The sequence below is a fragment of the Alligator sinensis genome, unplaced genomic scaffold (assembly GCF_000455745.1).
Source record: "Alligator sinensis unplaced genomic scaffold, ASM45574v1 scaffold1129_1, whole genome shotgun sequence".
In the NCBI taxonomy this organism is placed as follows: Eukaryota; Metazoa; Chordata; order Crocodylia; family Alligatoridae; genus Alligator; species Alligator sinensis.
Genome location: NW_005842580.1, coordinates 605,049 through 620,283, shown reverse-complemented (window position 1 = coordinate 620,283; position 15,235 = coordinate 605,049). Strand labels below are relative to the sequence as shown.

Below are 15,235 nucleotides of genomic sequence, written 5' to 3'. Positions count from 1 at the left end.
TCCTGCTGAGCTCAGCGGAAAAGGAAAGGAGGGGTAGCAGTGCTCACCCCCTGGGCTCCTGAGCCATGTGAAAGCTAGACTCAACACCAAGAGCTCACGCATGGCATAGCCAAAAAGGGGTACAACCTCACCACTTCACCCTTCTGAATCTGCCCCTGCAGAAGCCTCTTAAACTAGGTCCTGTGTGAGAATCAGGATTAGAGCTAAAATTGTTTTTTCCTCTTGTGGGTTCCAAAACAAGTTGTTCTAAAACAGGCTTGTCCAACATACGGCCTGCGGGCCGCCATGCGGCCCACTAAGTTGTTTTCTGAGGCCTGAGGTGCTGCAACGGAAAACGAAAATAAACACTGTTTACTTTCATTCCCACCCCTTGTCCCTCCCCCAGCCCGACCTGGCTCCACATTCAAAAAGGTTGGACACCCCTGTTCTAAAAAGTAGACATATTATTTCTGCATCTTGCCCTAATGAGGTATTTACCAAGTCTGTGTGAGGCTAGCCGAAGTCTCCCATTATTGTTGCCTGTCCTGGTTTTAGGATTCCTCTAATTTCTCTTAGCTTGTATAATCAACTGCACCCTCATGATCAGGTGGTCGGTAGTATAATCCTAGTATCCTGTTCCTTTTATTCAAGCATGGAATTTCTAGTCACAGAGTTGCTATAGCATTTTTCCTTTCAGATAAGATTTTTATGCTGTTACTATCTATACCAGTGATTTTCAAACTTTGTTTTGGCTGTGTGCCCCTTTACCTGACAAATGTTGCTGCTCCTACCCCCAATACTGACATGTCTCTGTTGACACTAATGTCAATGTGCAGCAATGCAATCCTTCCCAGCTTCCTGCTGTGATGCAATAAGGGAAATGTCTTCTCATGTCACAAGGCTCAAAGCAATCTGCACCTCTGTATTTCATGTGTAGTTTTGCCCAAGGAGCCAGGCACACCATGGGAATGAGCGCAAGGGTTCACAACAGACTGATGTACAAGGTATGGCAATGGAGTAAAGAGTGGGAGGCAGGACAAGTGGACTACTGATCTGATTGAGTGAGTGGAATAAACCAGACACTTGACCTAACTGAAGTAGCCATATAGGATACTGGATTGGCTGGAGCAATTGTTTGAGCTGGCCCACCAACACATTTGCTCCCTTGTTCTCCCCTTATTTCCTTGAGTCCTCTTACCCAGTTTGGTAGCTATCACATTCCAAGAGTAGGTTTTTGCTTCATCCATGCATAGGCACCTAGTGTATTTGCAGCCTTTGCATGGCTCCACCTCGTATTCCTCAGTCTCGTCCAGGATCACCTGAATCTGTGCAAAAGAGCAAGGGAGGGGGTAAGCAGACACTGTGAAACTGTGAAACACAACTAGGGTAGGACATGGAGAAAAGGGCAAAGGGTTACCCATTTGGCTTCTCTGATGGGGAAGTTCAGCAGCAGAAATAATCTTTTGGATCTGCAGCCAAAGATTCCCAGGGGCCCAGATATGCTCATGCATGCACCAGCCCACAGACTTGTATGTACACACTTGCACACAGTGACTCTACAGATTTCTGAGGCAGAAAAGGCTTGCTCTGACTGCCCTAGGTTTAGCTCCTGTTGCCTGAAGGAAGTATGAGGACAAGATTCCTCAAGACAGACTCCTGATTCAGTGCATGTGGGTGGGGAGCCAGGCACAACCCCACTGGACTTGGCTGACCAGAGTTGGAACATGCCTCACCCTCATGCAGTGTTTCAGGTAGTTGAAGACAGTGGCTGTCAGCATAAATGACTCCCCACGGATCACAGAGTAAGGCAGGGCCAGATCCACGAAGATTGGCTTGAAGGCAACCAGCCCCACTGTAGGTGACATCCCAAAGCCACTGCTCTCTGACACGCAGAACATGCTGGCCTTCCACTCTGTGATGGTGTCAGGGATGTTGAACAGGACCAGAGCCTCCTCTGCCTCGCTGCAGAGAAATCAGATCCCCATGTTTGGCAGGAAGAAGAGGTTCTCAAGGAGGGAAAAATAATCCACTGATGATAAATGCTAACACTTGGGTTATCTCTAGCACCTTACGGCCACCGATCTCAAAGGCATTAGGACTAACCTCTCAGGAGGCAGAGTAACATCATGGTCTCTACCTTGCAGACAGACAGACAGGTTAGGGAGAGTAATTGCACAAGTTCATATAGTAACTCGGTGTCATTCACAAAATCAACACAGGTGCCTTCCCCCACGCCCAAGATCCTGTTGCCCTTCCTCCAACCCTGCCAACCTGTGCTCTAGAACATTAACACTCCAGACCCCGAAGCCTGGGCGGTTTGATTCAAAGCAGCATTTCCAAGCACTGCCTTCAGATCAAGCCCTCCATCATCTCCCAATTCCCCTGCTCTTCCTGGGATCTGATCCAAAATTACTTGATGAAATAGAGGTCCCAGATCCAGGTCTCAGGGAAATACTGCCGGACTTGGGAGTCACTGGATCCCAATTCCTCTCCTCCCAGAAGAGGAAAAGCCTGGGGTATTCCTGGAAAACAGATAAGACCAGTCAATTGGCTGCTTTCTTACAGACAGTCTCTGAGATGTACGGGACAACAGACACAAGGCAAGGAGGGAAGAGGGACAAAGCAGATGATCCCCACAGACATGACCATTAAGTAGATTAAGGGAGCAAAAAAATCAGAGAGACTGGGAACCCCTTACCATTAACTGAACAATCCAGAGGTTTCTTTATTTTGCCATTGGACAGAATTTTCAAACCTGTGTCCTGCATTAAATTAGAGAATGGATGGAAATGAGACACTGGTAAGGAAGGGCTTTAAATATGTTAACATGTACCATTTGTTCCATTGCCTTGTCTTGTCTTTGCATTTCTGCTTATCTTGGGTTCCCATCTCCCCTTCTCTGCCTTCTCCCCTGCCTAGGAATCCACAACAAGGACATTTACTGCATGATCCATGATCTATCTGATCATACTGTTTGCCCTTGCATGGGACAGTGCATCCCGTGCTGCAGCAGAGTCTCTAGTGGACAGTGGGATCAGTCAAGACATGCAGCAGTGCCTGGTGCTAGCAGGGCTGAGGTCACATTGCAGAGGTCATAAGGCACTTATCCCCAAGGGTCTAGCTGTAAATCTGATGCCTAACTAGGAGCAGCTGAAGCTGAATACTTGAAAATCTAGCTCTGTGTTCAGAGAGTCTGTTTTTTCTTTTCAGTCATCAACAGTGTTCCTTCTGATGACAAAAATCTCATCTTTTTTTCACCACTGGACAACTAACAGCTCACCATACATTGATTCCATCTGCTTCTGCCAAGTGACTTCTGGGTTCAAGTGCAACCTTTAGAGTCAATCCATTAAGTTCAACAGAGTTGAACTCCAGGGATTAATGTGATGCAGGCACCTCAGACCAACAGAGTCTAGTTTGCTAGCAATGAAAGAACTAACTTCACTCTCTTCTGATTTGTAAACATAGTAAAATTGTTGTAAAGTAATTGAGAGATGGATGGAAGGGCGGGGGAAATTTTAAAAGGGACCCTATTCACAGGAGCACGGCACTTCAGGTCATATTACTGACGCAATAGCATGGTTCTGGTAATGGTATAACCTCACTAAGGCCTGTCTCACAATGGAGGGGTTACATGTCTTCTTTCCAAACTAAGAAAAACTGCTGTAAGGTATATGGAAAGTTACCTTGAGAAAGCTGAAGAAGTCAGCCCCCTGGTCAAACCGTAAGATGGAATGTCTTTGACGGTCCAGGGGCACAGGTTCTAGGTCAGGTATAGGAAATGGCCTCACTCCTGGTATATAGCAGTCAATATCCTCATCAACTTCATAGGGGTAACCTCCATTTGGGAACGAGAACATGCCATACACCTGAAGAATCACAAATAGACCTAGGAAACCAAAGCACTGATACCAAGGACAAAACACTTGCTCCTCACCCTTCACTCCAGATTTTAATCCCAGATACCCAGCGTTCTCCCATCACTGCTGAGACCAAGATGGATACAAATAGATCTAAATGCTGGTTTTATGCATTATTAATGAATCCCAGTTTCCAAGCAGAACTTGGACACAAATTAGGAGTAAAATAATATTAGCCATCTAGTAAAAAACAAAACAAAACAAAGTCTTATTCCTCATTTCTTGCACAATTAAAATAGAAAAAGAAAAAATCTGAATAGATGTGTTATGCTAAATAACTGCTTAAATAAATCTGCAAGGATGAGCTGCATCTTTCTGGTTAGCAAAAAAGAAATGCCAAATTTAATATAAAGTCTCTATCAATACATTTAAATGGGTACCAAACTACCTTTAAGAAAATAAGTGAGAACAAATGAAAAATTAAAACCAATTATTGAAATCAAAGTTTCCTGTTTGCTGACTTAAATCATGAGTAAAAAGTGTGATTTAAATCACTTTAAATTTAGCTTCAAGCCCAACTCTCTCCCCATCGTGGACATCTATTACTTCAGTTCCTGCTACAGAAATGCCTACACCTTTCTTCCTGCCCTATCACTCTCTCTACCATTTGCAGTGAATCACTCACACTGCTGCTGGACAGCTCAGTCTCAGGAGTACGGAGCAAGACGCTCTTGTCCACAGCACGGACAGCACACAGTGAGTTAGGCGCTGCCCCCAGCTGAAGAGTCACAATTGCCCCTGGCAAGTCCTGCTTCTGGGAGAATTCCAGGGTGACCTAGAACCATGGATTGTGAGAAGGACAGAGTCGGAAACAGGACCAGAAAAGCGATAAAGGGAAAGGAAATGGCTGAACTGGAGAAGGAAGAGTTCTCCATGCGGTGGTTGTGGTTCCCACGATGCTTATGCTGAGGTTCTGTGTATGTACTTGCCCTGAGCTGAAATAGCCAGCTCTTTCTCCTTCCTGTTTTCCCTTCCTGAACCCATCCCAGGCCCAGCCATCCCAGCCATAAGCCTTACCCGGTTCTTGAAGCATGTGGCGACCTTGAACTGGAATTTGTCAGCAACAATGCCTCCATTAGGGAACATGATGTAAACCACCAAGAAGGGGTTGGGAGCCAACTGGGAGGTGAAGGTGAGAGGGATGGCAAACAAGCCCTTCCAAGCTGAGGGGACAGAGGAAGATGAGAACCCATCCATCAGGTCTGATACCTGCTCCACCTGCCCACCTCAGCCCATCTCTAGCCCTTGGGCCCATTTCATGCTGCCTCCCCTCAGCCACTTCTTTGTGATTTTAAATGATCACTGCAGTGCAGCACTGGAAGGATTTTTGCTCTTCAATTCAGGAAAGGTACCTGTGGGACTTACCGGTATCTTTCATGATGTTAATGTGTTTCTGACCATCCATTATGAGTCGCCCATTCCCCACCACCTAGGAAAGGAAGTCAAGCATCCCAAATAAGTCCACCTGAGAAAATTGATGCTTCCTCCTCCCTCATATCTACCCTCTGAGTCTCAAATGATGCATCTCCAGGTTTTCAAGCAGTGGGAAAAGTGAATTCAAAGGGGGGACAGGTTCAGGCAGGGAAACAGATGGTATGGAGGAAAAACAAGGTCTCTGCCTTCATTTAAGGGCTCATGAAGGCAGAAATCAGAGAGGAATAGAGAGCAATGGATGGTAGCTAGCTAGGAGATGGTGGGTTGCATTTGGAGGGCAATGTGCCCACAGGGGATTGTGCAAGAGGGTTCATACGGAAGTGCATGCCTTGGGATGGAGAGAGAGGAGAAAAGATTCCAGTCCTGCAGGAGATATATTGGGTAGCATCAACAACTAAGGGGAGAGTGCTGCAGCAGGTCTACCAGAAGCAGACATCTGATGAACTTGCCTCCCAACCCCACCTCCCCACATTGCTCTCTGATGGGGAGTGAACCAGCAGGGAGAAGTTTGCTTGGGGACCTCCCTGGGGAATTTCAAAAGAAGTTGGCTGTCCAGTCCTGGGGGAGCAGGAGGCACCATGGGAGAGAAAGGGGATGAGCACTCTGCTTCGGGGTGCAACGAGAGGGTCAGGAAGGACAGGGGAGGAAGAGCTGACAGAAATGCACTCTCCTCAGAGCCTTAAGGATTAAATCAGATGGGATAAGAGCTCCAACCAGGGGACTTTCAGCTTCAGTTCTTACCTCACCACCCTGCCAGCACCTCTTCTGCTGCTCCCCACTCCCCAACATGCAGGCTCGCATGCACATGCTATCTTAACCCTTGTCTACCCTTTGGTCCAGGTGCTCACATAGAAAGAGAAGAGGATTTCTGTGGCTTCATCGCCATCTTCTCCCAGGTCTGTTGGGTCCACATTGTATTCCACCTGGACCTCCTGTGGCTGGTCACAGGGCAGCTCTTCCCACTGACGCTGGATTTTCAGATAGCTCTTGGTGGTGGTATAATAAGGCTGCAGGCGGAAGTAAGCATTCTGGTAGTCTGGGATGGTGCTTCTGGACTTGGACCCTGGATCCTGGAACTTGAACCTTCCCTGGAAAAAAAACAAAGGCAGTTATGCACTTGCTGTGACACTGCAGCTCCTGAGAGAACTGTAGTTGTCTTGGCCAGTCTGTGCATGCTTGAATGTGTGTGTACACGCATGCATGTGTTGGCAAAGACCTGGCACAGTCATAACAAGTGTGGGCCCTTTAACTGATTCTGAAGCTATGTAACAGATGTTAAGTGCATGATCTGAGGTAGCAGGGGAGGGGAAGAAGGCAGGGGCTACATTTGCATTTCAAAGTGAAACCTGTAAGGGGTGAGAGACTAGAATGCCTAAGAAGAGGCAAGAGACAGAGATGTTGAACACACGACAGTCATGAGAGTTGAGAGACATGGGATAAGTGAGGGACCCAAGTGAGAAAGGGGGATAAAGATCCTTAGAAAAACCCAGGCAAAGAGGAGGCCTGTGAGACCACTTTCACCCCTAAGATGACCTGCAAATCCCCCAGAAAGACCTTCTGAATACCTGGCTGCAAGGAAACACTCGGCCCTCAGGATTACGTAGATTTATAGATTGTAAGGCTGGAAGGGATCTTAGAAGATCATCAGGTCCAGCACCCGGCATCAGGCAGAAAAGACAACTGGGGTCAGGTGACCCCAGCAAGGTGACCCTCCAGTCTCCTCTTGAAGATTTCCAGGGTAGGTGATTGCACTACCTCTGGAGGAAGCTTATTCCAGTCTGGACACCCTGGCTGTAAGATCTATGAAAGGCTTTCTGTTGTCTTTTTGGTTTATTATGCTGCATTTAAAGTTAAGCTAAGTTGTGTGTTGTCAGTGGGCCCATCTACACATTCAGTAATGCATTTTAGGTAATGTGCATTTAATCTAGTACCTCCACTGTGAGAAAAATGCACACTACCCTATTTTAATGCCCACATTTTTTTGTGATGCTTTAATGCACATTAAAATAGTCTAATTTGCTTTAAAATGTACATGTAGACATACCCAGTGGCTGTCTCTTACCTTAGGCAAAGTTTTTCTGCTGTGTTTTTTTGTCTTATGTTTGAAATTACATACTGCTGTGATCAATAAATGCTCTCTTCAGAAAACATATTATTCATGTTCAAGCATTTATATCTTCAGTGCTACTACCTGAAGTCTAATATTAAGTCTGGTAACAGCATGTTCAGTTCAGAAGATCTAATGCTGCTATGACTAACACATCTCCTCCTTTAAGTCAAGCCCTGGCAGCTTGTGCTGTAGGGCAGGAGGGCCCATGTTCTGTCCTCAGGTACTTTACAGCAGAAGAGCTGTATTGCCAAAGACTTATGATAATGTGAGATTTGTGAAAACAGGTGGTAAATACATAGAAATGGCCCTATAGTAGTCATAGACCAGGAGTATCAAACATAGGGCCTACGGGCTGGATCCAAGTCAAGAAGCCATGGGCATGGGTTAACGCTGTGGTCACGCACCCTGACACCAAAATCTCAGGTACAGAGCCCTACAGTGGACTTGTTTCAGCAGCAGTGTTAACCACTGGGACTGCCTGAGCCAACATAGTGGCACAAACAGATGTGGAGGTTAACGCCACTGCCACTTGCCCTTCTACTGGAAATGGGTCTGGATTCAGCCTGAGGCCACATGAGTTTGACACCCCTGACACAGAGCAAATTTATGTAGAACAGAGATACATGCTGGGTTATACCCTGAAGCCAGTTAGTAAATACTTGATATTAGGAAGAAATTTTCCTTTTGGATGTTCAACTGTCATTGTCCATTACTGGGCTTTTTGCAACTTCCTGTCACACATTCTGCAACAGCCATTGACAGAGGCAAGATTTGAGGTATATGGGAAGTCCCATGTTATACATTTACCCACTCGGGCACCTAACAGGCTATTCTAGTATGTCATTAAGCAAACCTGACAGGGAGCAGCCTGGTTGCAGGATGGCTAAAACCTGAACATCAGCCACAGACAAGGCCACTTGTCTACAACTGTAGACAACCAGGGAGTGAAAGGCCCCAGCCATGTCTATCTGAAAGTGTGGTTGGAGATCCAACAAGGCTGCTTGTCCACACAAGATGGTGGCTTGTCTTCTATAACAGTTCAGTAATGACTGAACTGACTTCCCTATCATCTACTGGAAGACTGTTAGCCTCATATTGAGTGACTGCTGACCCTGGGTCCAGCTTGGGTAATTCAGTTCAGCTACCCTAGTGAAATGCTATCACATAACCACACCCCAGGGACAAGAACCCAAAGCAAATCCCTTCCCACCCCAGGACTGTCATTGTTGGCAGTCCCTCAATATGGAGATAACAGCCTTCCAGTAAATGGGGAAGTTATCACTGAGTCCGAGGGTGACTGAAGAAGCCAATCTGAGATCTACGTGTTCAGCTGCAGACATGGCATATAGTTCCAGGGGAAAGGAGTCAATCCTGGTGATGTCAAATCACAGCTGTTTCCCTTTGTTTCTCTTGCCTACTCACCTCTGTAGTGAAGCAAGTTAGCTTGAAATGGTCAATGCCTTGTTGTAAGTCATGGTGCCAGTGGGGACAACTCAGTGCTTGAGTCTCCCAGGTATTCTAGGTACCCAGAAAGGGGAAACTCAAGGGGGAGCAGAGACTTTCAAAGAAAGGTGACTGTTTAACACCCTCCTAGACAAGTGACAGGGCCTAAGAAACACAGCAAAGGGAATCCTACAGCCTGCCCAAGTGGCACTTTGCATGCCATCCTCCATATCTCTGCAGCCTCCTGGGTGAGGTACTTCACCGCACTGCACTTCAGGCCACTCACCTCCAGAGACACATCACTTCCATTCCACACAGCTGTGTCCAAAGTGAAAGTGGCCACCCCAGTGCTATCAGTAATGAGGTTTTGGTTGGACTGCTTGTTCTCTGCCTCAGAAACCAAGATAAGCTCCTGGTTCTTCAGTATGGAGCCATCTCGGCCCAGCGCTTTAATCTGCAATGAGAAGCAGGGAGAGAATAGCAGTGTCATGTAAACTTTTGACCAGCCAGACCTCCTCCTGAGGAGATCAGGGAAAGGGGTGTCTGTGCTATAGGGCCAGTGAGATTGGGGTGGCTCAGGATAAGGTAACTGCCATTCCCATCCTTCCAGAGAGGAGGACAGGGTGAGAAACAAAGACAATCTCTGGGTATGATAGAAAAGATGATGCTGAGGGGCTGCCACAGCCTTCCTCTGTCCTTGGCACTAACACCATGTACCATACATTGGGTTCCCTCTAATACCCACTCACCTTCCCACTGTAGGGGTGTCCTGGATGATAATATCTGTCTAAATCCTCAAAACTCAGTGAACCAGCTTGCTCAGACATAGGTGCAACACGAATGGTGTTTGCTTCCAGCCCTTTGGGAGACAGACAAGATGTGCAGTGAGCCAGTGAACAGACCTGCCCATCAGCCATGACCTGACCCCAGAGCATCACAGGAAACAAGTGGCAAAATACCCCACCTCCAGTCATATCATTATAAAAGGGAAGGTGGCCACAATGCAGCTGAAGCCTGTCTGCAATCCTTGTGTGAGAACCTGGGCAGGAGCACAAGAGCTAAAAACCCCTCTTTGGCTAATGGAAGAGTCCCATGCCTGCAAGGACTCCAGAGGCACAGAGGCTCAGAGTGCTGCAGGGGAGAGAGCATGTAATTCAGCAGCATGGTGCAGAGGGTATTGTCCATCCATGGCCAGTGGAACAGTCCACAGTCCCAGCAGGGCTCAGAGTCAACAAGAAACTCAGCAAAGACGAGGTAGTAGGGCAGGCCCCACCGTGAATCTCCAAATGTAAGAGGCTGCCCTGTCCATCTCAGAGACGGTTCCAGCAGAATTGTTTCCATCTTCCACCACCCCCTGAGAGCTTCAGTTTTAAGGAAAGGAGAAGCAGGAAACACCCTTGCATGCACACGTGCAAGCACACTGCTCAGCTAGCAAGCCTCATGTTTTACCTGTTCCAGCTTCCACCAGTGTGGCTTTCACCTCTATGCTGTGGCGAAACCTGTAGTTGACCAGGTTGAAGAAGGACATGTTCACGGAGGCTGAGATGCAACCAGTTTGATCGGTCTGGAAAATGGGCAAGGAGCACTAATGACAATTGCTGACAGGCAGCCTCGTACCTGGTAACCCAGAGGAAAGCCACAGGCAGACTACCAGCCTGCTGGGTGGCAAAGGCTCAGGCATGCTAGGCTTGCTCAGGGTGTGGTAAGCAGTATTACTGGATGTGGAGGTGGGACTGTAGAGAAGGCACTGTTCTCTCTGACTCAACAAAAACCCCCATGCAGCAGCCTGGTGCCAGGCCCTTTGGGAAGTGCCCACTGTGCCAAGTTGGCATTATCCTCTCTGTCACATTCATCTGCCCTGTCCTGCTTGTTCCCTCTCCCCACCTGCTCTCACCACTCTCTTAGACAGCCTTCCTGCTACCTCCTCACCTGGGCTGTGTACTTCCAGCAGAGGTCTGTGAGAGTTGATGACATGTGGTCAGTGTACCAAATGCTGGTTTTCTGACATGCAGAGGCCCGGATTGTGCCCTGGACAGGCTTCCCATATGTGTACCTGCCCAGGAAGGAAAACCAGAGATTAGATGTATTCCAATTTCTGCCCTTACTCCACAGCCCTCTTTTTCCCTTACATGAATGGGCATGTATATATTAATATGCCCTGCAGCACTGCTTTCTATGTCACTTTCACAGCTCCGCCAGTGCCCTTCTCTGATGCCCTGCAGCCCCCCTGCTATTCCAGCCCTGGGCTCCCCACACAGCTCTGTAGTTACAACCCATTTCAGCTTACAGTGCCTTTCTGCTCTGCCCCTGGAGTCTAAATGTGGAGGACCTACCTCCCAACTGGGACACTGCTGAACATAGCCGACCACTGGGAGCTGTGTTGGGAGCCACCAAAATGCTTGGATCAGTTTGTGAAAAATCTTTGTTCAAACTCAGAGCGCCCAGAGCTAGAGCTAAACCTTCCCGCCCACTGTGTGACAGGACCTCACACACTTGCTGGTGCACTTCTCCCTTCAGTCTTGACCAGGGACCCTCCAATCTTACCTGCCACAGACCTTCAGTGGAAAAGCTGTGTCATACGTGAAGACCTGGGCAGGCTCTGTCACCATCACTTCAAACTTGGGTAGCACTGGGAGAGAGGAGATAGGAGAGGGAGGGTTCAGAAAGGAAGCAGGCTGGCAGACCAGCCCTGAGCTTGGGCAGCCTCAGCAATGGCATGCCCCATTTGCCCCTTAAACATAACCCAGTGGGATACAGGCTTTCCTCACAATGGGGCTCCCCAGGGGCTACTGCCAGAGGCTCCTCATGCCCCCTCATCCCCACCCCCACCATACCATACTCCTCCACAATGAAGGTGCTGGAAGTCCCCCTGCTGGGCACACTGATGGTATAGCGCCCCAGGGGCAGCTCAGCAGCCAGCTGGAAGGACAGTTGTGTGATGCCTCTATCCGGTCTCACATCAAGCCACTGGCCAATTCGATTATGGTTGGGATCCTGCCTCCATCAAAAGAAACCAGATCAAAGTCCCTCCTTGCCCTCACTCCCCATGCACCCACCCTGCTGCTGCAGACTGAGAGATGGGCTCAGAGAGGGCCCTGTCTGATCCTGTCTCTTGCTCTTCAGGGGCTGCTGCAGGGGTGAGTGCAGCAGAGACCAAGGTCCACATCTGCAAGGCTAGCACCAGGTGAGCAGAGCTGCCTTACAGGCCATACCATTCCTGGAGCTGGGAAAGGAGTGGGCACTGGAACTGCCTGCCTGACTGCCACATGGGCTGGCTCCGTCATTTCTTGTGGGTTTGCTTCCCAGCCCTGGCCTCTGGCTCTCCCAGAGCTGGTGGAGACTGAGAATACTCTGAACACTAAGCAGGAGTCAGGCTGGTGTGGTACTGTTCCTGGACCACTGAAGAAGCCAGGGCACATACCCCATGAGGCTGAACCCACCTGTGCCATGCTGTGAGACACCCAGTCTCTACCCCACATTCATCCTCCTCTGGGCTGCTGGGAAGACAGGAACACTGCAGGGCCCAACCTGCCACCCAGACTTGGAATTGCAGGACACATCATCCCAGGTCTTGCTTTTCATTGCCTGGGGTGAAGGGGAACTGGGAGTGCTAAAGAACCAGGTGCCATGAGACAATGGGTGCTCAGCATCTCTGAAGCCGCATCCTAATCTTGCTCTGCTGCTTGTATGCGAAGGACCAGAGACAATGAAGGCATCTTGGGGTGTACCAGGAGACACTCACCTTCAGCTCCACCAGCGGGTACTGAAAGAGAGAACCAGAGGGAATCTCCATGAGTCACCTCTATGCTGTTGGCAGGAACAGGAATCCTTCTCCCCACTGCCACTTCCAGCTTCACAGTTCACTCCATGGGTGCCGGACTGCAGTTAAGGCATGTAGCTGCCACATCCTGTCCCCGCTGCCCCCACTGAGTTCTGAGCAACATGGTCATGACAGTGTCTGGCAGGGGACAGGGGGAGGTGCACCTGTGTGTGCAGTCACACCCCCTCTGGCTGCGTGCAGTAAGCTGGCTGCACTCCGTGGCTTGTCAGCAGAGCTTCCAGCAAAACCCAGGGGGTGAACATGGGCACCACTCACTTCCCACAGTGGCAGGGGAAAGGGAGAGTGTGAAGCATTCACCCCCTGGGCTCTGCTAGCAGCTGCAGTGACAAGCTGGTGGGCTCAGAGAGCCAGAGGGGGATGCAGCAGCACCCCCTGCACCATCTCAGTAGAGGCCACAGTAGGAGCCTGACTGTCCCACAGCACTGACCCACACTGGCCCCTCCCATTCCTCTTGAGGCCTGGGAGCACCCAGCTACTGATCCAAGCCTTTTGTCAGATCTCCTGATGCCATCCCCACATCTCTCCACAGCCTCCAGAGGAAGCTGACTATAGAAGCATTAGAAAGTATCTGAGGCTCATCTGCCTTTCTCTGTCTCCCGTACAAGTTTCCCAAGGGCTTGCAGCCTGCTAATCGTTCTGCCAGTCTCCTGGGGAGCTTCAGGTGCTTTGGTTTCTGGGAACAGCTGGCCACAATGCTTAAAGAGCAGGGTGCACTGGTAGCTCCTGGGAACTGCCTAATCCTGGTTTGAAACTGAGTCCAGGCTGGGTTATAACAAGATGGAAGTTTACAGAAGAGAGCTGAGGTTTTCCCCTTCTCTGAAACCCAAATTCCTGCAGCTGCTGCAAGGTGCCAGGCTGGCAGTGCTTCCAGAGTCAAGCCGCCTGCCCCAAAGACAAGGGTGGATGGCAGGGGAACAGCAAAGCAAGGTCCCCTTCTGCCTACTCCTTATGACTCCCATCCTTCTCCGTACTCCCTCTCTTCTTCCATCTCTCCCTCCCTGCAGCTTTACTCACCACATCATTCAACGGGATGAAACTGCTGTTCAGAGTGACGATGCGGAACCTCACTGCAATGGGACAAAGCACGTTAGCAGCTCTCTGCTTGATCTCCATGCACAGCTATCAGTCCCTCCCCACTGGCCTTGGCTGCACACAGGTTTGAGGCCCCCTATCAGGCTGTAACCTGAATCATCATCATTTCTTCCTCATAAAATAGCTGGGAACATAACAGGCCTTAGACAGGTGGGAGTGAGGAGGGGAGTAGAAAGAGAAGAAAAGGAGTATATGAGCTCAGGAGGTGGGGGGTGCGGGAGAGAGGTAGTATCTGTCATTTCACTGCATTTGTTCCATGTGGTTTTGAGATGAAGGCCCGGACACACACCCAGATACCAAGCAAGCAGGTCTCTACAGCACCTGGCTCCTTACCCAGCTGGCCTGGAGTATAAATGGGCTTGTCTGTCTGCACAAAAGTACCACTGTTGATGCTCTGGATCAGGACTTGTTTCTCATGTATCTTATTCTCATCCACAAACATCTGGATGTGGACAACTTCCTTCATGCCCCCTTCAGGAGGTGGGACCTGGGCCACACAGGAAAAAAAACACCTCTGGTTAACTCCTGCCCAAAGTAGGTATTCACATGATCACCAGATGGGTGTGGGCACGTAGCACATTTGCTTTGGAATAATTTACCCCAGATTTTATTCTGTAGCAAAGAGCTGGCGCACAACCCGTTCTCCCAAACTCAGGGCTTGAAGTAACCTAAACTTCATGACAAGAACACCAGGGTAATGTTCTCCAGTGGAGACTTACTTCTGACTTTCTCAGGAGCAACTTGAGGCATGAGAACACCACTCCCTCCAGTGTAAATACTGTATTCTCACCCCTTCTCTTCCATTGTAACCTGAGAGTACTCTGGAACAAAAGTGTATCTTACACCTGCAACTATACTTCCCAGTAGTGCACAGTTCACGGGAAAATAAGAAACCTACTACTAGAATGCCTAGCAAGGGCCAAGGAGGCCTGTGTTCTTGGAGCTCTGCTGCTCCAGGCCTCTCCACCCCTCATCCACATGCCCCAGGCAACCAAGGTTTGTGCACTGAGAGTGACCACCACCTACCTAGTGCACTGCTTTGCTGTGTGGCTGCTCTGTGTAAGCGATGGAGATCACAGAGAGAGAGAGACAGTTTGGCATGAAGAACAGCAGCCTTGTCCTTTGGTGGCTGGCACAGCACTGAACAAAGCCTTGTCAGGGTACAAGCCCTTGGTGTTCCTTTTTCTATTGTTTATCCAGGTATGGTAGAATTGCATTCTTCTTCATTTCCTCCTACACCTGCACTGAGTCAATGGCCATAATCCCATTGTCTGATATGCCTATCTGTCATTACCCAGAAACTGTTCACCATAAACCAGGGGCTTTCAACTTTTTTTAATAAGTGTACCCCTTCTGACCCAAAGTTTCAACCCCTGTATGGCCTTATATTTTATATATATTCTTGTTCGGGGGGGG

General features: G+C 49.0%; 1 protein-coding gene across 5 annotated transcripts in view; it reads right to left on the bottom strand.

Moving 5' to 3' along the window:
- A2ML1 (alpha-2-macroglobulin like 1) overlaps positions 1-15,235 on the bottom strand; it is a 52,776-nt gene that overhangs the window by 21,097 nt on the left and 16,444 nt on the right. For 4 of the 5 annotated variants that reach the window (XM_025214387.1, XM_025214389.1, XM_025214388.1 and 1 more), the window contains 18 exons: positions 14,153-14,306; positions 13,742-13,794; positions 12,629-12,649; positions 11,721-11,880; positions 11,431-11,515; positions 10,816-10,939; positions 10,336-10,450; positions 9,636-9,745; positions 9,173-9,340; positions 6,182-6,421; positions 5,265-5,328; positions 4,917-5,062; positions 4,525-4,674; positions 3,666-3,848; positions 2,678-2,741; positions 2,393-2,501; positions 1,713-1,941; positions 1,178-1,304 (listed from right to left, as the gene is read on the bottom strand). In XM_025214387.1, coding sequence (XP_025070172.1) covers positions 1,178-1,304; positions 1,713-1,941; positions 2,393-2,501; positions 2,678-2,741; positions 3,666-3,848; positions 4,525-4,674; positions 4,917-5,062; positions 5,265-5,328; positions 6,182-6,421; positions 9,173-9,340; positions 9,636-9,745; positions 10,336-10,450; positions 10,816-10,939; positions 11,431-11,515; positions 11,721-11,880; positions 12,629-12,649; positions 13,742-13,794; positions 14,153-14,306 — 2,302 coding nt within the window. Of the gene's footprint in view, positions 1-1,177; positions 1,305-1,712; positions 1,942-2,392; positions 2,502-2,677; positions 2,742-3,665; positions 3,849-4,524; positions 4,675-4,916; positions 5,063-5,264; positions 5,329-6,181; positions 6,422-9,172; positions 9,341-9,635; positions 9,746-10,335; positions 10,451-10,815; positions 10,940-11,430; positions 11,516-11,720; positions 11,881-12,628; positions 12,650-13,741; positions 13,795-14,152; positions 14,307-15,235 lie in introns of those variants that run through there. The other variant, XM_025214390.1, reaches the window with a different exon arrangement.